Source organism: Carex rostrata, chromosome 7, assembly GCF_964058835.1.
Source record: "Carex rostrata chromosome 7, lpCarRost1.2, whole genome shotgun sequence".
In the NCBI taxonomy this organism is placed as follows: Eukaryota; Viridiplantae; Streptophyta; class Magnoliopsida; order Poales; family Cyperaceae; genus Carex; species Carex rostrata.
Genome location: NC_135924.1, coordinates 7,330,869 through 7,350,921, shown reverse-complemented (window position 1 = coordinate 7,350,921; position 20,053 = coordinate 7,330,869). Strand labels below are relative to the sequence as shown.

The following is a 20,053-nucleotide window of genomic DNA, read 5'->3' as shown; positions in this document are numbered from 1 at the left end:
CTGGTACAAAAATACGTATTTCAAAATAATATTTTTTAGTTAGTTTTTAATAAAAGTAGTATAAGAATTTAGTATAAATGACAAAATTAAAAATTAATGAAGTGAATGGCATTTTTACAATTTCAACGTTTAGAGTGGCATTTTGACAATTTGAAGGTTTTGGAGTGGCATTTTGACAATTTTCCCTTAAAATAATGCTATCAATACTCTCAATTCTATGCTATGGACTAATTAAAATCAATAAATTAAATGAAATTGATTATACCATATCAACTAAGTCTAAAAATAAATCAATTCTTCTAAATCCTAAACCCTAATTTATCAATTCTTTTAAAATATAATCAACAAATTAATAAAATTCAATATAATCAATAGTTTAATAACAACTCAAATTAGAAATTATTATCAATTAACTGATTTCTACTCTAATTTACTTCAATTTTATATATAAAAAAATTATCTTTGGTCGACAGATGGGAGAGGCAGGTCCAACAGAGGAGGGATTCCAGGAATTCGAAGATTTGAACAGGTTACCTTATTTCGTCCTAGAGAAGGCGTGTGATGTGGGTCCGATGGTGAACTTTCTGTCTGTGAGGCAGAAACAACGAGATGAAGGGAAAGAAAGAGAGCGACAACGAGATGATATAAAAGAAAGAAAGAGCGAATGACAAAGTATTGGGACGGGACAGTCTGTACCGTCCAATTTTTTCTTTTCTTTTTAAATGCCAAGGACAGGAATTACCTTATCGTCCCGTGTTTTTTTTTCTTTTTTAATTATGTTGGACGGGATGTTTTGCACCGTTCTCTATATATGTAAAAAAAATTTCCCTCCTGCTTAGTTAATTAGGTTGGGGTTGGAATTAGAATTTGGATAAACCTGACAGGATAAAATGTCCCAGTTTAACTTCAAAACAATCTCCTTTCACGATATTTTTTTAAGGAGCTTGATAATTGTACCTCAAACAAAATCTCCGAGTGTGTCCCCCAAGTAGTTTAACATAAAAAACTTCTAATGTTATCTAACTTCCATTTCCAGCGCTAATATTCAAACATTTAAAGCTCTGTTTATAACATTTTACAATGCTACTCACAAGCATTTAAGCATATATCTGCAAGTATTAAAATTCTCAATCTGTATAGTTTTAACTCATAACTACTTTTATTTTCAAGCCAAAAACGGAAAGATTCCTTTCACCTACTTTTTTTTTCTCTGATCATTCTCATCCATTTACTCGACGATCCGTGATGAATTTTGCGAATCTAAAAATATGAACGTCTTTTATCCGATTTTCTCTTTCAAATGAGATCCATGAAGAATAACTTTCGAGTTATATTTTTGTCGTAATTTTTTTTACTACTTTAAATCTTTATGACTTTCAGTTTTTTTTTTATTTTGCTTCAAAATAATTTAAACATCTATTCAGAAGCATATAAACCTCATTAATAATACTTTAAATCTCTAAAATAAAACATATAAACCTCATATACAAAGAATTAAAATCTTAACAATAATATTTCAAAACATATAAACCTCAACAATAGCACTGCATTTACAAAGCTCATTTGCAAAGTATATAAACCTTATGTACAAAGAATTAAAACCTCAACAATAACATTTCAAAGCATATAAACCTCAACAATAACACTGCATTTACAAAGCATATAAATTCATGTACAAAGCCTTGAAAATTTAAAGTACTAATGAGTTTTACTATAAAAAAAATGACTTTAAAATTACTCAAAAGTATTTCTTCATGGATCTTATTTAAAAGATAAAATAGAATATAAAACATTCGTATTTTTTCATCACGGATCATCGGAAAAATAAATTATAATTATCAGAGAAAAAATAAAAAAGAGTGGGTGAAATGAATCTTTTTGTTTTTTGGCTTGAAGATAAAAGTAGTAGGAGTTAAAACTAAGCAGATTTAGAATTTTAATAATTTCAGACAGAGGTTTACGAGTAAGGCTTGGGTGCTATGGATAGCATAGAGAGCTACGGTGCTACGGCTCAATATTTGAGTTTTCAAAATTCTAACGGTCGATCCGAACCGTTCATCTTGTTCTCCATATTAATATGTGTTTGGAGACCAAATTTTACATTTTTTGAAAAATTTTTACTATTTTTTTAGATAGTTAGAAAATCAAATATCTGAATGGTGCAGAATTTTTTAGATCAAGTGATTTTCTACCTAGCTAAAAAAATAGTAAAAAATTTCCAAAAAATGTAAATTTTGGTCTCCAAACACATATTAATATGGAGAACAAGATGAACGGTTCGGATCGACCGTTAGGATTTTGAAAACTCGAATATTGAGCCGTAGCCCTCTATGCTATCCATAGCACCCAAGCCTTACTCGAGGTTTACATGCTTATGAGTAGTATTGTAAAATGTTATAAACATAATTTTAAATGTTTTGATATTAGCGCTGGAAATGAAAATTAGATAACATTAGAAAATTTTTTTGCTAAACTACTTGGAGAACACGCTCGGGTATGATGGCTCGGAGTACCAGAACATTTCTCTTTTTTTAATTTATTTTCTATAAATAAATAAAATCGGGTTGTTCACTTAATCGGACTATTAACAAGGGCTTTGGACGAGATATGGTTCAAATGACATCGGACCAACTCCTTAGCCCCGCAAATATATATATGCCATAAGAGCTCGTACTTCCAAAACCCTACAGCACACGACTTTCCTTTCTCTTCCTCCTTTCTCTCTTTTAAAACTTCTCATCTCCTTCTCCACATTTTCGTGTGCTACTACATATTGTACTAAAATTTCTCACCATGGATACACTGCACACATCGGTGGAACCAAAACCATACGACAGCCAGCAGGAGAAGCTTCTGATCCTCCCCGAGCACGATGTGGTCGTGAAGATAGATGGAAACAGCCAGAACCTTGTTCAGACCACCTCAGCAGCCACCACCTCTTCTCCGAACTCCCGAGTGTGGAGAGAAAGCAGTTATGACTTCTTGCAAAAAGGCAGAATTCGCAATGGCGGGTTCACCTCCGAGAGTAGCCCCACTGAGGACCCTCCGTCTTGGCTAATTAGTTCGTTTTTACGCAAGAGAGACGCCACCGGCGTTACAATGTCGCCAGCTGTGGACCTTGAGATGAACTTCTTCAACAAGAGTTCTTCTCTAGGATCCAAATCAAAGGAGCATCATATTTCGTTCCAAGATGCCTTGGGACAGTCGCTTCCCCGTGAACCGAATGATAGGTCTTCCTCTTCATCTGATGAGAACAAAATGAATCGTCATGGTGCTGGAGGCGCTGAAGGTGATGTTATCCTTTGCACATCAAGTTCATCAATCGGCCGATCATCTTCTCTGCTTCGGGACAAGACCCGGTCTCGTTTATTGGATCCACCACCACAGCACCCTCCATCACCCGTTAAAAATCCCGACCATAAAAGGAGATCAGGCCAGCAACCAGTGCCCAGGTCGGGGCATCTCAAATCAGAGGCAAGGAGGGGTAAATCAGGCCCTGCTGATGAGGATGATGATGACCCCCTCATGGATTCTGACATACCCGATGAACTGCAGAAAACAAAGTTTGACATGTGGACCATCTTACAATGGCTTAGTCTGATACTGATAATCGCAGCATTGCTGTGCAGCCTAGTAATTCCACGGCTGAAGAGGCAAATCTTTTGGAGCCTCAATCTATGGAAATGGAATGTACTAATCTTGACTCTTATATCCGGCCGGCTAGTCTCCGGCTGGTTTGTTCGTGTGGCTGTGTTCCTCATCAAAGGAAATTTCGTAATGAGGAAGAAAGTGCTGTACTTTGTTTACGGTGTGAAGGGTTCTGTACAAAATTGTCTTTGGCTTGGCCTTGTTCTCATTTCATGGCACTATTTGTTTGATAAGAAAACCGCGCACAGTCCCGTGTTGCCTTATGTGACCAAGATCCTTCTCTGCCTCCTTGTTGCGACTATTATACGCCTTATCAAAACACTGCTTATCAAAGTACAAATTCTCATTAATTTTAATACTTTAGTTGTCATTTTGATCAACTTCATGAGTGAATTAAGTAATTCACTTAAATAATAAATATCCTGTTTAGAAACTTAAGTACCCGGAGAATTTATCTAATCACAAATAGTTTAGTTGTACATATGAACCACCTATTAATCATTATTTTGTCTAGTCTGAGGTAAATACAACTCTTATTGATAGTTAGAAAGCAGTTCATTTCTTTTATTCTACTGTTAACAATTGATTTTGTGGTTGTTAAATTAGGTAATGGCCGCCTCCTTTCATGTCAGCACATACTTCGATCGGATTCAAGAAGCCCTTTTCAACCAATATGTGGTAGAGACGCTTTCTGGGCCGCCGGTTCATGAAGATAACCAGACAATGCTTGAAGTTCAGGGGCTTCAAAAGGCCGGTGCAACAATGCCGAGCGACCTCCAGGCGACGGCGCTACCTGCTAAGAACAGTGGACAAATTGGTAAAGGCATCCACCTCTCAAGGGAATTGTCGGGAAACAAAAAAGAAGAAGGTATCACCATTGACCAACTCCATAAGCTGAACCAGAGAAACATATCTGCGTGGAGCATGAAAAGATTGGTTCGGAGTATAAGGCACGAGGCGTTGACGACACTGGACAAGCGGATCCCACTAATAGCAGCAGATACGGCAGAGGATTCATCAACACATATACTCAGTGAGCTAGAGGCCAAAATTGCTGCCAGGAAGATTTTCACTAATGTGGCCAAGCCTGGTGCCAAGTGAGTTTTAAAAATCTTTTAGTTACCAAATTTCTCATACTGGAAATGGTGGTGGTACGTACCAGATAGGTCTAGTTTGGTTCAGATCATCAAGGGTTTGGGTGTCTAATCAATATCTGAGTTTTTTTTTATATTGGGTCTTGGGTATGTCTTTCAATTTCTTCTTTTACTATATTTCACCTATTGCATTCCTCCAATCTAATATTTGAGTGGCCTAATTTTGGAAAAGTTTAAATTTGTGCTAGATGATAGGAATTAATTGAATTTTTATATATACCCAACATAACTTTGTGATTTAGATATATCCTCTTCAAATTATAAACATTAGTTATTTCCTTATCTAAAGTCACTTATTTTGTTAATATCCCTATTTCTTCATTAATCAATTAAAAACACTGTTTAATATTAGCCAAAAAAATGACCAATTTACCATTATTCAGACTCATGTCATGTGTTGCCAATTCCTGCCCAGCCCTTCCTGTGATTACCACAATGAATTTAAGTTACCAGCAATTTTGGGTGGTTTCCAGATGTTGAAGTGTGTTTTAAAATGCATATCACAAAAGTATCTTTGTGAACCCATATAAAGATATACTTTCCTTTCCCAACTTATCGTCCCAAATCCTGATTCACCGAGACAGTAGAAATATATACATTGTCTGTTCAATACCAGTAGTTTCAATATAACAAAGATAGAAACAGAAAGAGAGGTGACAAACATTGGGTTTTGTTAGAGAAACTACTACTTGGAATAAAGGAGAAGGAACTCAACCCTTCAAAAAAGGGGAGAACTCAGTATACACATTGAAGATCAATTATTTATACATTTAAAAGTGGTAACACCTCATCAACCATCAATTATGTGCAGTCCAAACCGCACAAGCATATTGATTACTGTTCTTTTGTGCAGACAAACATTAAATAATCTAAATATCTCCTGAAACTATATAAATTTGGTATGGACATACGGCCAGCCCAAAATTATCAGTGTTTAACTAAACACACTCTTATCTAAAACATCTTTGTTACCAGCAATAGATAAGCTACAAAGATCTGTAATTTTACCTCATTTTAGTTTAAAATGGAGATAGTGGCTTAATTTCAGTAAAATTCAAATTTGAAGTCAATGGTTGACCAAATTATTTATTGTTTCTTTACTAATAGATAGCATGTGGCAATGCTAGGTACATTTATATCCAAGACATTTTGCGTTTTGTGAGGCAAGAAGAAGCAACAAAAACAATGAATCTTTTCGGAGCACATGAACATGGACCAATTAGCAAAAGGGCACTGAAAAACTGGGCGGTAATGGTTTCTACTAAAAAGAATTATCATATCAAACTATATCTCTTAGCGGTTACATTTAATTAAGACCAATTTGCTTGTACGCACTGCAGGTGAATGCATTTAGAGAGCGCAAGGCTCTTGCCTTGACACTTAACGACACAAAAACAGCTGTGAATAAACTTCACCAGATAGCAAATGTGGTTGTGGGCATAATCGTCTTTGTACTCTGGCTTCTGATTTTGGGAATTGCTACGACACATTTCTTAGTTTTTCTTAGCTCACAACTTCTCCTGGCAGTGTTCATTTTTGGGAACACTTTGAAGACATTATTTGAAGCACTTATTTTTTTGTTTGTGATGCATCCCTTTGATGTCGGTGACCGATGTGAGATTGAAGAAGTTCAGGTAAAAGGATTATTATTTTTGCCAACTTCTCTCAGCTTCTTGTTATTATTTAGTTATTTATCTTTATATGATTTTATTGTTGTTATTATTATTATTACTATTATTATTTTTAGCATCTCTTGGCTGTTTTCTATCTAGAAAGAATTAGAGAATGAACATGATACTTTAAACTAGCACGTTTTTTTATATTTTGGAGTACATTTTGTGAGAATAACCTTCAAATATGTCAATGAATTTTCGTGGTTATTCCGATGTCAGGTTGTTGTTGAGGAGATGAATATCATGTCAACAGTATTTCTGAGATATGATAACTTAAAGATCTACTATCCTAACAGCATTCTTGCTACCAAACCAATAAGCAACTACTACCGCAGCCCTGACATGGGAGATTCCATCGATTTCGCCATTCAGGTCGCCACACCACTAGAGAAGATTGCAAAGATGAAGGAGAGAATAATCAAGTCGAGCATTTTTTTTTATTTTACCTTTCATTTTATCACTTCTTTTCATTTAGTTTGTGATGCTTGAGTGGGGTAAATAATTTTTTTAACCTGAAATTTAAATAGGTTCATGGAGAAAAAAAAGGAGCATTGGTATCCGGGTCCGATGGTTGTATTGAGAGATGTCGAAGACAGTAACAAGTTGACTGTATCAATTTGGATGCGGCAACGAATCAACTACCAAGACATGGGAATGAGGTTTGAGAGGAGAGAACTAGTGGTACAAGAGATGATTCGGGTTCTTAGAGAGCTTGATATCGAGTACCGCATGATACCTGTTGATGTAAATGTTCGCAATTTGCCCCCTGTAAACTCAGCACGGTTACCTTCCACTTGGTCACCCAGCTAAAGAGGAGGTATCACAATTAAAGAGAGAGTTAAGGAATAAATGTGATGATTATTGCCTATAATAAGTGATAAGCATATGAATATAAAAATTTATCAAATTTAAAAGTTTGATAAATCATTGTACCGTCCCTTTAAAACATCACTCCAATACATGATAAGATGACTTAACTGGTACAATACCTGATGTTTGTGAGTGGTACATAATTGTTAGCATTCTGACGATTAATTTGCAATAGAAACTTGAACTGTTCAATACTGATAGGAATTGTTACTTACAAATACAGAGAACTGGAAGATCAGAAAAATCAATTAATTAACTTCTGCAACAAATTCAGTAAATTTCATTAATTCTTGCATACTGGTACACTTGCATCAAAGTTATCTGCATCAAATCAAAACATACTCTAATTAGAGAGGCATTGTATGTTTTGAACTGTATTAGTCTAGGTCAGTATCAGGTAGTAATCTGAACTACCAGACCATCTTGGTTTTGTAGGGATCTTCAGACCCTTTTTGGATAGATCAAAACTAAATGAAAGCTCAACCAGTTTCAAAATATGATTCACATGAAACATCTATTTAGCACGCGACTACTTTAAATCCCCCAAGGAAATCACCAACATATTAAATGAATAAATTAAAAAAGTAGAGAACTATTACAGTTTTTGTCATCTCCAAGTCGGGTACACCAGTTGTTGCTCATGCAGCTAAACATGCAAATGCTACTGTACAAGTACGAATAATCTTAGATTAGCCTGGATCATGCGCCTACTACAGCTGGATCATCCAATAAGTCCTATTTTGCACAGTACATTTGAGGATTAAACAGTAGTATTAGTAGGAGATGTAAATATTTATTAGCTTACTTACATCATCTGCAATTTTTAGCACACTGTTGTTGTCCTGCATAGACAGTAAAACAAAGTAAGATACAGTTAAGCACAACGAAAAGAACAAAAAGAAGAGCGTGTGTGCACATGTGTGTCTGATAGAGAGAAAAAGAGTGAATACTGATGCCCATCCATTGAAGTTAGCATTCCTTAAGATCAGCACTGGCCTGAGTAAAAAACATATTTTATAAGTCAATGCATAAAGCCTTAATAGCACATCAGTTACTGTTATTCTTGTATCTACTCTTCCAACAAAAATGACAAAGTTTCTCCAGTGACTCGAGTATTTCCATTTAGTACAGATAACTCATAACTACCTAAATAGGTTGTTTGGTTAAGCAGAATGAGAAAAGGCAATAGTTGCCGAACACCCTTGGATAGAATGGTATACAGTGTAATGATGGCAAGTGATATAAACTGGTAATTGTCAATCAGAAATTTTGCACATAGGCACGTCCCTGTTCAATGCTCTGTACTAAAAGAATTATGTAGTTCTGTAAAATAGTGCAAGCATACCCACCAAAAATCATGTTGCACATAGGCGCGTCCGTAGTCATGTCCCTGGTTCTATATAATAATGTGCATATACAATGTGAATTTACACATGTAATTTGCATATTCATCCAATGGATTGCATGAATACGGATTTATGTATCTAGAAAATTAGCTAACATCATCAGCTCGAGCGTGATCTCTGGCTCTATATTAACCAAAAGTTGGACTCTTATCTGTGAATTGTTCCCCTTGAAATGCCAAAAAAAGGGAAGATAAATTAGTAGCAATGATGTAACTCAAAAATTAACATTTCTTAATTTTTATGAGACAAGTTTGACAGACAAGTTACGTCAGGCAATAAATTTGCTGCTAATGAATCCACCAATTAAGTTGTTACTTGCTCGGTAAAATAATTAAGAATTAATTTCCTTAAGTCATCGATTATTCAAGTTTGCAGCTTTATCCACACACATCTTTCAAATAATTAATTAATCAATTATAGTTTTTAAAGAGTAGATTTGGATGCCAGAAACCTGAAACTCCTAAATAAAAGACAAAGTAAAACTAAAAAGAATCCCAATTGAACCCAATAACATACTGAAATTGTGAATTCATGAATCCCATAGAATTAGTAAGGGAAGAGTCCGACCTGGAATATTGGAGAGACCAGTAGTACTGACAAATCTTCTCCAAAACGCCACTGATCTCAGAGAACCTTACCTACCCATGTTGCGTCTCCACAAAGCTCCCTTTTGCAAAAATCAGATATAATTCAAATTCAACATGAGGGTTTCAAATTTCGTCCGAGAAAGGAAGAAAGATAGTACGAATTACCACTTAGGGAGAGACATCAGGAAGGCCTACGGGCATGCCAAATCTGTAGCCGCCGCGGATAAGGAGCAGTCACGTGAAGGGGAGATTGTCCGGATTGGTCACGGGAGCGAGCACTACGAAGAGAGGGTCAATGTTGGCTGAGCAGTGGTGTTACGAGCTCAGCCAATGGAGGGAGCAAACGAAGAAGGAAAAAAAAAATGAGGGGTGACAAAGAAAAAAGAGGTGAAGGACGGGGACAAGTCGGGTAGCAGCATGGTCAGGAGTTTAAGTGAACCGCAGCAACTGGAAAGTGGGTCCAGAATTCAAATTCAAATTCAGCCCAGAGCCGTTGAAGCGTGTACCTCTATGGCGTCTAGGACCCGCACTGACAGAATGGAGAGGACGAGTGTCTAGAAACGGTTGTATGAGATATCTCACAGGATGCGACTTCATTTTTTAAGCGGGAATATGAAAAATTAGGAGAGAGTGGTAGAGAAATAAGGAGGGAAATTAAAAAAAAATTGAAGTTTTTAACATGTTTACAATTATTATTGTATGTTTCGTAATATGTAGTGCAAGTCAATTATTTTGATATGTTTTAAGAAAATGATCAGAATTATATAATTGATAAAACACTAAAAAAAATTGACATGTTTACAATTACAGATGAATATGTTGGACTGAAATGAAATAAAAAAAAAAGCAAATATATAGTCAAATGTTATAATTGATGCTTCCTAAATTTTAGGAAGCTGATAACAGTACTCGCCCGCACTATACCCACAAGGGAGACCACCGAAAATTAAGTATGAAAAAATAACTTTTGTGGGAATCACAAAAACTCTACAATTCATTTTTTTCCCTAAAGTGTTAATATCTATGCACGGAAGTATTTATACCTATGAGGTGAACAATTATTTATTGTGCGGGTACTGTAGCGTGAATATAATGGTACCCGCATCACTGTATCCGCACTGTACCCGCGGGGGGACCACCGAAAATTAAATGTAGAAAGATAACTTCCTGCAGGGACTGCAAAATCTCCACAATTTTAATTTTTTTTCCATATTATTAAAATCTACGTAATATTTTCTTTTAAATGAAATCCATGATGACGTACTTTCAGACTCATCGTCGCACAAGTATTTATACCTCACCGTACAAGTATTTATACGTATACTTGTAAGTATTTTTACCTATACTTGTAAGTATTTTTTACATATGACACTAAAAGTATTAATATCTAAGTATTGAAAGTATTTATACTTATACATTGAAGTATTTATACGTATGAGGTCAACTATTTTTGTTAGAGGAAGACTGACGCGGGGATGATTGGAGAACTCCAAAAAGGATAATCATAACAAGTCAGGCAATCAAAGTATTAATATTTTTTTAAGTGTTAATATATTATCTTCTAAGTATTTATAACTACGAAGATATACATATCTAAGTATTTTTTACATATGACACTGAAAGTATTTTATAACTACGAAGGTATACATATCTAAGTATTTTTTTACATAGGAAGAACCTAATTGTCCACAACCTTTTGTCCACCATTTGTCCACAGCTTTGACTTGCACGAATACTGTAAAATTACTTCTATATGCTGTATAATTATACAATATATCACATAAAATATATCAGTTAATCACAAAACATCCAGCAACTATTTGAAGTGGTCCTATGATAGTTAGAAAAAGATTGCAACTTGCACGACATGACAAAATAAATGTACTTTCAAACTGTACTTTCGAAAATTACAGTTATAGGAAGTTATTGGCAGTTAGAGTTATTTATTAGCAATTATTAGCGGTTATTGGCAGTTAGAGTTAATTATTAGCGTCCGCACTGGGTTGAATATGTTAGTTTGTAATAATCTAGAAGTCAATAATACGATAATTTATCATAAAATTTTGTTCATGAATTGAATGTTTATTTATATATCATTTTGTTACCCTGAGTATTATTGCATTTATGGATCATTTCGAGTTCATGACTGAAATTGTGAAACTCCATAATATAGATGATATATACTCTTAAAAGGTCACTGACCAAGGTAATTAGCAGGAACACTAATTACCGCTATAAGGTTAGTATGTGGATTAAAAGATGGTTAAGTTTTACAAACCACTTGACACGAGATGTCATTTTAATCACATAGATACATGTTCTAAGAACATGATATTTGATAGACCCCGAATGAAACATTAAATAGAATTGTGTTCGTGTCATTAGTGTTTTCATTCAGTGTCAAGTTCTACAGTATGAGGTATTTATCGTTCCTACTAAGTAATATGTATGTGTGAGTGTTATCTAACGCTGTCCGTAAAAAGCAGTCATAACGGTAGCATTTCCATATGTGTAGCTTAACTGAGGAAGTGATAGTCTACCAAAAGTACTATTTATCCCTCGTATTTTATACGAGCTATAGCATCACTGGGACCCTTGGTAGAGTTAGATTATCTGCATGCGGTATAATTACAAGAGTAATTATATTTGATAGTCTACTCAAGATCAAGAAAAGATTCAGTTAACAAGGATGACTCACATCTACCTTGAAACTGATCTAATAGCTATGAGACAGAAGAACAGACACAAGTAAATTGTTTACTGGATCGTGATATTGTACAGTACAGCATCATCTGTGTAATTGGATGGTCATGATGTATACTGCCAGATGCCGCTCATGATTATAGAAGTTAAAACAGTTTTAACTCTATTTACCAACATAACACAGATCCTATTGGGTCACACCATATAGGAGCTATTCGGAGAATCTTACTGATTAATTATAAATTAATTGTAATTAATATTAAGATGGTTATAATTAATTATACGTGTTATAATTAAATTATATTTGTCATGTAAAAATGACAAAGCAAAAACTAATGGTTATAATTAGTTATACTTGATATAATCAATTATAATTAATTATACGTCATTTAGAATGACAAACAGAAACATTGGTTAGTTTATAAACGTGTTTGACATGTTGTATAAAAATTACCAAACGAAAACCGCAGACGAATATAATTGTACATGACAATTATACATATTTGATTTGGATATTTACTATTCATAATGGGTTTGGGTTAATGGGTTTAGAATCCATTAAACTAATCTAACCAATATGAAGTTGCAAAATCAAATTTGAATGCCACATCCAAAAGGGAAAAATGGTAATTTTGGCAACTTCGGGGGTATTTCGGTCTTTTGCGAACCTCCTCAAATGCCTATAAATAGAGGGGCATAGGTGAAAGAGAAACTTCACTAATTCACATGTTAATCTGATTACTTCGTTAATTGGAATTTCTCTCTTTCTCTGTTTACGGTTTTTCGGATCGGTGAATAGTGTTTTATCAAATTTCGCAGTATTTCAGATTTTGTTTATTAGTGAATCTGATTAAACAAAAGTCCGTGAATAGTGTTATTACGCCTTTTTCGGTGAATAGTGTTTTTGCTATATACCGCGATTTATAGTATTTCTGGCAAAAGAAATAAACCGCTCTCTGGTTAGTCCTGGTGGATAACCAATAGAGGTATCACACGTGTGATACTCCGAGTCAATTTCTTCCCTGGTATAGCTCTTCTCGCTCAGTCTGCATTCCAACTGTGATTTGGAAACAAGGTATAAATTGTTATATTAATCTATTTAATTGGTAAATAGATTTAAAGCTTTAGAAAATCAATTATGGAGTAGATCTGTAAATAGGATTAAACGGATCTTCTTGATTCATTTAATCCGTAGCTTAAGTTAGATGTAAAAAAAAATTGTTTTACTCTTTCCGCACCTTAAGCAAATAAATGGGTTTGAACCGTCAAAACCCCAACATACTTAATCAATGGGTTTGAACCGTCAAAACCCAACAGTGGTATCAGAGCTCAAGGCTCTCCCGCTGATTGATTTTCTAAAAGTTATAACTTATGCAAATAAGGTGCATATACCACGTATCGGTTTAAATTCTTACATTTGCAGCACAAGTCCAAAACCGATTAGAAATAAGATTTTCTTGGTTCGGTTTTATCGACTAAGAAAGTTAAATTAGATTTAAGTTTTCTTTATGCTTTCTTATGAAATGTAAACTTTTACATTTCTTGGATCGGTTTTCCGACCGAGAAAGATAAAATAGGATTTTATGCTTTCTTTATGTTTTCGTTTACAAAACTTTTGATTGCGTTAAAGTTCATCTAAGAATGTGATGAAGCAATAAAGTACCCGAGTAAGAGCTGTTAATCTCCACCCGTAAAAGACAAGGTTAATGACAAGAAAAGTCTCGATTTTTCGTCTAACCCTCTTTTACGTGTCCTGATAGCTGGCCCAAAGGGGACTTTGTCACGTTACCAAATTGCTTTAACGCTTTTGAAATGGCAAAATTTAGTGCAACTCTTTCGCCTTTTTCGAAAACCTTCGGATAAATAAAGTTCATCGAAGAATGTGATAAAGCAATAAAGTACCTTAGTAAGAGCTGTCATTTACACACCGTAAAAGAGATGGTTCTGTCTAGGAAAGATTGAGCCTAAGCGGTCCTTGTGACCCCGATCTTTCCTAGGAGCCCCTTTTACATGTTCTAATGGCTGGCCGAAAAGGAACTTTGTCACGTTACCAAATTGCTTTATGGACCGAAAAGAATATCTGTTTTAAAAACATGTAAATTGTTTATATGCTTTAAACGGTATAAAGAACTGAGCATAGCTGCAAAATAAATAATTAGGAACTGATAAATAATATACCTGACTTGGTCCCGTATATAAGTAAATTAGATTTACTGCTTTGATATGAAATGAATAAATTAGATTTATCGGTTTTAAGGAACCGTGAAAGAACGTGATGTCAAAGAAAGATTTGTGAAGGAACTCACCGTCGTCTTTCTGGCAGACGACTTTCACGTGTCCGTAAGAATGTCTAAAGTCAGTTACAAGAACTGACTACTTAACAAAGCTAAGCATATGAAAGAGGTACTACTAAAGAATAGAAAATAATGGGATCACATTTCGTACTCTAGACTTCCTTTCCACGACTGCTTAATAAAGCATATGAAAGATGTCGCTTAAAGATACGAATAGAATCACATTAGTCATTCTTTCTGACATATCCCTTTTAGAGATTGCTGACACTGTTAATCATAAACACCAACCCATTAAATATTAAGTAGTATGCCCTTTCCACTCTATCCTCCTCAAACCATTGTTCATTGGTTGATGATTAAACTACTCAGTAGACATCGCCTTTTACCTTTGGTGGTCGAGGGTTATGTCCGACATATCAAACCAAATAGAGTGAGGTTACTTACCAATGATTTCCAAAACAGTTTTGGGCTTGGGGCAAAGTCTTCGTTAAATACACGTGATGTTTTAACGAAACCAAGAATCACAAAGAGATGTGATTAGCAAGTTTGCTTACCTAAGATAAACTGATAGCCAAGATATGCATACACTGCCTTGGTTATTAGTGAAAATAGGGATCTTGGTCCTACTGCAAACGGGAATAGAACAAATTTGCAGTGGGAGTTTTATTATTGGAATAAAACATTACATGAACAAAACTAAAATCTTTACATTTAACATTGTAGTAATATGGCTAAAGAAACGTCCTTCTCTCTACGCTCCCTGCTCGGAAAACAAACACGTGAGAAAAGAGAATATATCCGAAATACACCGGTCCCTGCTGAAATAGTAGAGAGCAGCTCTGTCAGTACTCACACGCTTCGTATGACAAGCGATGATGAGAAACTGGAGAAGCTTAACTGGGCCACGGAAGTTATCCTGAACTCATTTCCTCCCAGCTATTCGGAGTTCATTGTGAACTCCCATAAGCAAGAGTTGGATAAGAGCTTGCAGGAGCCCCAAGGGATGCTGAGGATCACTGATAAAGACATTGAGAATAGCTCTCATGTCCTCATAATCCAAGAAGGTGGGAGGAAGATAAAGAAAACCCCAAAGAAGGTGGCTCCGAAGTACAAAGGCAAAAGGAAGTTGGTTCTAGGAACGAACTCTCCCAAGATAAAAGTTTCTACTAACTTTGACTGCTATTTCAGCAATAGCAAAAGTCATTGGAAGAGAGACTGCCCGAAGGATCTGGAAGTTCTGAAATCTGGGCGAGTCTCAGAAATTTCAGTTTCTGGTATCAATGTTCTTGAAGTTAACGTTGCAACCTCTATTAATGATTAGGTACTGGATACCGGATCATGTGCTCATATTTGTTCAAATGTGAAAGCATTGAAAAATAGGAGGAAGCTACATAACAAGGAGATACAACTCCAAGTTGGAAACGGAGCACGAGTTGCAGCCGTAACAGCTGGTAATATAGAGTTGTGTCTACCCAGCGGGCTTGTAATGGAACTAGAAAATATATATTTTGTTCCTAGCATTTCCAGAAACATCATTTCAATCTCATGTTTAGAGATGAATGGTTTCTCTTTCGTTATAAAAGATAATAGATGTTCTATTTATAAGAATGAGGTATATTATGGATCTTCTTTTATGGTGAATGGTCTTTATATGCTGGAAATGGACAAACCCGTGTTTAACATCAATAACAAACGACTCAAAACATCACATGAAAGCACGACTTACATGTGGCATTGTCGTCTTGGTCATATAAATGAGAAACGCATCAAGAAGTTACATAAAAATGGACTTCTTGGTAAATTTGATCTGGAATCAATTGACACATGCGAATCTTGTAAACGAGGAAAAAATGACCAAAGCGCCTTTCTCCAAAAAGGGCGAAAGGGCAAGTGACTTATTAGGTCTAATACACACTGATGTATGTGGACCTATGAGTACTTGTACAAGAAATGGTTTTTCTTACTTTATCACATTTACTGATGATTACAGTAGATACGGTTATGTCTACTTGATGAGACATAAGTCTGAATCCTTTGACAAGTTCAAAGAATTCAAGACTGAAGTAGAAAATTAATTGAACAAAAGTATTAAGGCTCTACGTTCTAACCGTGGAGGCGAATACTTGAGTTTTGAGTTTAAAGAGTACTTAAAGGAATGTGGGATAGTCTCACAGCTCACACCTCCGGGGACACCGCAATGGAACGGTGTTTCTGAGAGACGGAATCGAACTCTGTTAGACATGGTTCGTTCCATGATGAGTGAAGCAACTCTTCTGAAATCCTTCTGGGGGCACGCACTAGAAACTGCTGCATGAACAATAAATATGGTTCCATCCAAGTCAGTAGAAAAGACTCCATACGAGTTATGGTTTGGGAAACTCCCAAATATGTCTTATCTTAAAATATGGGGTTGCGAAGTATTTGTCAAACGCCCGACGTCTGGCAAACTTGATCCCAAAGCTGACAAATGTTTTTTCGTAGGGTATCCTAAGGAAACGAAAGGATATTACTTCTATTACCAATCTGAGAACAAAATAGTTGTTGCTCGTCATGGTATATTTTTGGAGAACGAGTTTCATGCAAAAAGAAGTAGTGGGAGTAATGTAATACTTGAAGAAATTAAAGATACATCACACAATACAATATATGAACCAGATCAGATTAACCCACCTCTTGATTTTTCGACTGATGAGCATCTGGAAGTACCAAATCCACAAGTAGTTGTGGATGAGGTTCTAGTCCCGAGCTCAAGTACTTCAACGCAAGTTGAAGAAGAACTAGATCCGCAGACCATTGTGGATCAAGCTCGACAGCCCGAAGAACAAGTGCTACGTAGGTCAACAAGAACAGTCCATGCACCCGAGAGGTACTTGGGATTGCACGAGATCTCAGTCTATGACACTGAAGGTCCTTTGACCTATGCGGAAGCAATGGATAGACCAGACTCTGATAAATGGCTGGAGGCCATGAGATCCGAAATACAGTCCATGTATGACAACACGGTCTGGAACCTAGTTGTACCACCTGATGGGGTAAAACTCATAGCTAACAAGTGGGTTTTCAAAATGAAAACAAACATGGATGGTAAGATGACTATATACAAAGCACGGCTAGTAGCGAAAGGTTTCAAACAGATTCTCGGTATAGATTATGATGAAACTTTTTCGCCCGTGGCTATGTTTAAGTCAATTCGGATACTCCTAGCAATTACCGCATTTCATGATTATGAAATATGGCAAATGGATGTCAAAACCGCCTTCTTAAATGGAAATTTAGAAGAGGATGTGTACATGACACAACCTGAGGGTTTTGAGGATCCAAAAGAAGCTGGGAAGGTATGCAAACTTCTTAAGTCTATTTATGGATTAAAGCAAGCATCACGGAGTTGGAATCTTCGATTTGACGAGGAAGTCAAAAAGCTTGACTTCGTCAGATGTGAAGAAGAACCTTGTGTGTATAGAAAGACTAGTGGGAGTGCCATCGCCTTTCTTATCTTATATGTAGATGACATACTACTAATGGGAAATGATATTCCTCTTTTGCAACAAGCCAAGTCTTCGTTGAAGAAAGTATTTTCAATGAAGGACTTGGGCGAGGCTGTCTATATACTAGGCATAAAGATCTACCGAGATAGATCAAATAGACTTATAGGTTTAAGTCAAAGCACGTACATTGACAAATTTGCGGCCTTGTTTATTCGGGGCGGTGACTCACTATATCCAGGTGGCCATATCAACAAAGATCCAAGCGACGAAAATGGCGATAAAGAAATTAAGAAAAGGGCGGGTAGGTTTTTTTGAAGGAAAAATTTTTATTTGTCACTCCAAAACTTAAAAATTATTTATTTGTCACCTCAAAACATAAAATTAATTATTTGCCACTCTAAAGTCATGAAATTAAGTAAATTGTCACAATTATACACTAAATTCAAGATTTTTAATTTAAATTATTCTAAAAAATAATATATAAAAAATGTATTTTAGTATTTTCTTCAGTTCAACATATCTAATTCCCTTCGCCTCTTCTTCTTCGATCGGAAGCTAAACGGGAGACGGGGGTGTCCGATGGCGTTACTTCTCCAGTTCTCCGTCTCCCTCTCCACTACAAAAGGAAAGTAGATTGAAGGCATCCATACCTCGCCCTCCTCGAATCCACCCTCTGCGATTCCTACTTGGATCCTTACTCTAGAGACAATAGCTGCAATCACCCCTACGCCCTCTCTTGTCGTTCCCTGCGAAGTAATTGAGTCTTCGATCGTTGTTCTAAGAACTCGCCTAGGGACCCCGTGGCTCTCATCTTTCTCAGGTCATTCTTCTCTCTCTCTCCCTCTCTCTCTCTCTCTCTCTCCGAGCTGTTTCAAAGTTTGAGGACTAATTTGAGACAAATGGAAATTCAGGACCAGGATTCTTTTGGAAAAGGACCAATAACTGAATATTCCATTTTTGTGAATTGCTTGCTTAGTTTTTGCTTAACGGTTTGTACTGTATTAGTTTAGCTAGTAAAAGGTTGGTAATTCCTGCTTTTGTCTCAACCAAGACTGACCAAATGAAGAAGGGAGAAGTTATATGTTGAAAATTAACCAGTCTAGGTGTAACCTTACAAAATTAAAAACGAAATCCCTTATAACCCATAAAAACATGATACTGGTACTGTTTTTATTTTGTGGGTTTGTTGAATTAGGTTTAGGATTAATGTTTAAGGTTTTTATTTTGTGGGTTTGTTGAATTAGTTTTAGGATTAATGTTTAAGATTTATTTTGTGGGTTTGTTGATACTGGTACTGTTTTTGATACTGGTAATGTACCAAAAAGACGACATTACCATCCTGATGAAATTTTAATTAAATAAATCATATGCTTTCATGCCGATTAGATACTTTTGGATAATGATTGTTTGTTATTCACTTTGCAGGTTTAGACAAGTAGAGGTAGTTAAATTGTATATATATGGAGCTTTTGGTTTAGCTATTTGAACTTCGTTTTGTATAGATAATTTAGGATTTAAATTGTAAAGGTCGTCATTTTGGTGATATTTTGAAAGCTGAAACTAGATTGATTGTATCTTCTAAACTAATTCTGAAATATTTGGTAAGAATCAAACTATATTTGATTGTGTGGTGTTTGTAGACTTGGATGTATAAAAGGGTAGTGCACATGGGTGAAAAAAAATAAAAACATACAATTTTTATATTGTAATTAGAGGGATAATTGTTTTAGGTTGTAAATTACTTCTTGATTCAATAAAATGAAATGCTTGGCTTCTTTGGAAATATTTGCAGTGTTTGTGAAATCTTTTGTACTTAAGCTAATATTTCTTGTTTCATTTTTCTCTTGACTGGTAAATATCAAAATGAGGGATGTACCTCTAATACAATTCAGAATAGTATTGTTCACTTACCAGTAAAAAGAAGCTTTTAACAGTATGACCTTTAAATCTCTTTGTTCTTCTTTAAATGAATTATTCAATTCGGTGGTCTAAAAATTAGAGCAAGGATAGAGATGGAAACAGAATCTTTATTGCTCATTCTTGTATATCTTTGTTTACATATACATCATTTTTTTTTACTTTCAAATGCCCATAGGCGTTTCTATTTACCAGAATGTTGCAAAGTAATATTTGTATACTACTATACCATATGTTCTTAATACATTCCTCTAATCAACAAAAATTGAAAAAGTATATCCCACATAATCCGAGATTCCCATTCTACCCTTAACTA

At 35.4% G+C, this 20,053-nt stretch overlaps 2 protein-coding genes and 1 long non-coding RNA gene across 4 annotated transcripts in view; 2 read left to right on the top strand and 1 right to left on the bottom strand.

Moving 5' to 3' along the window:
* Positions 1–20,053, bottom strand: part of LOC144556726 (mechanosensitive ion channel protein 6-like) — a 45,084-nt gene that overhangs the window by 11,329 nt on the left and 13,702 nt on the right. The gene's annotated exons all lie outside the window — the stretch shown is intronic.
* Positions 2,779–7,503, top strand: LOC144556727 (mechanosensitive ion channel protein 5-like). The gene is made up of 6 exons (XM_078305135.1): positions 2,779–3,981; positions 4,255–4,745; positions 5,930–6,050; positions 6,143–6,436; positions 6,695–6,897; positions 7,003–7,503. The coding sequence occupies exons 1-6, from the start codon at positions 2,794–2,796 to the stop codon at positions 7,283–7,285; spliced, it is 2,580 nt and encodes an 859-aa protein (XP_078161261.1). The 5' UTR covers positions 2,779–2,793; the 3' UTR covers positions 7,286–7,503.
* Positions 18,350–19,603, top strand: LOC144557567 (uncharacterized). Its single transcript, XR_013512704.1, has 2 exons — positions 18,350–18,640; positions 19,246–19,603. It is a non-coding gene; the product is annotated as an uncharacterized LOC144557567 (long non-coding RNA).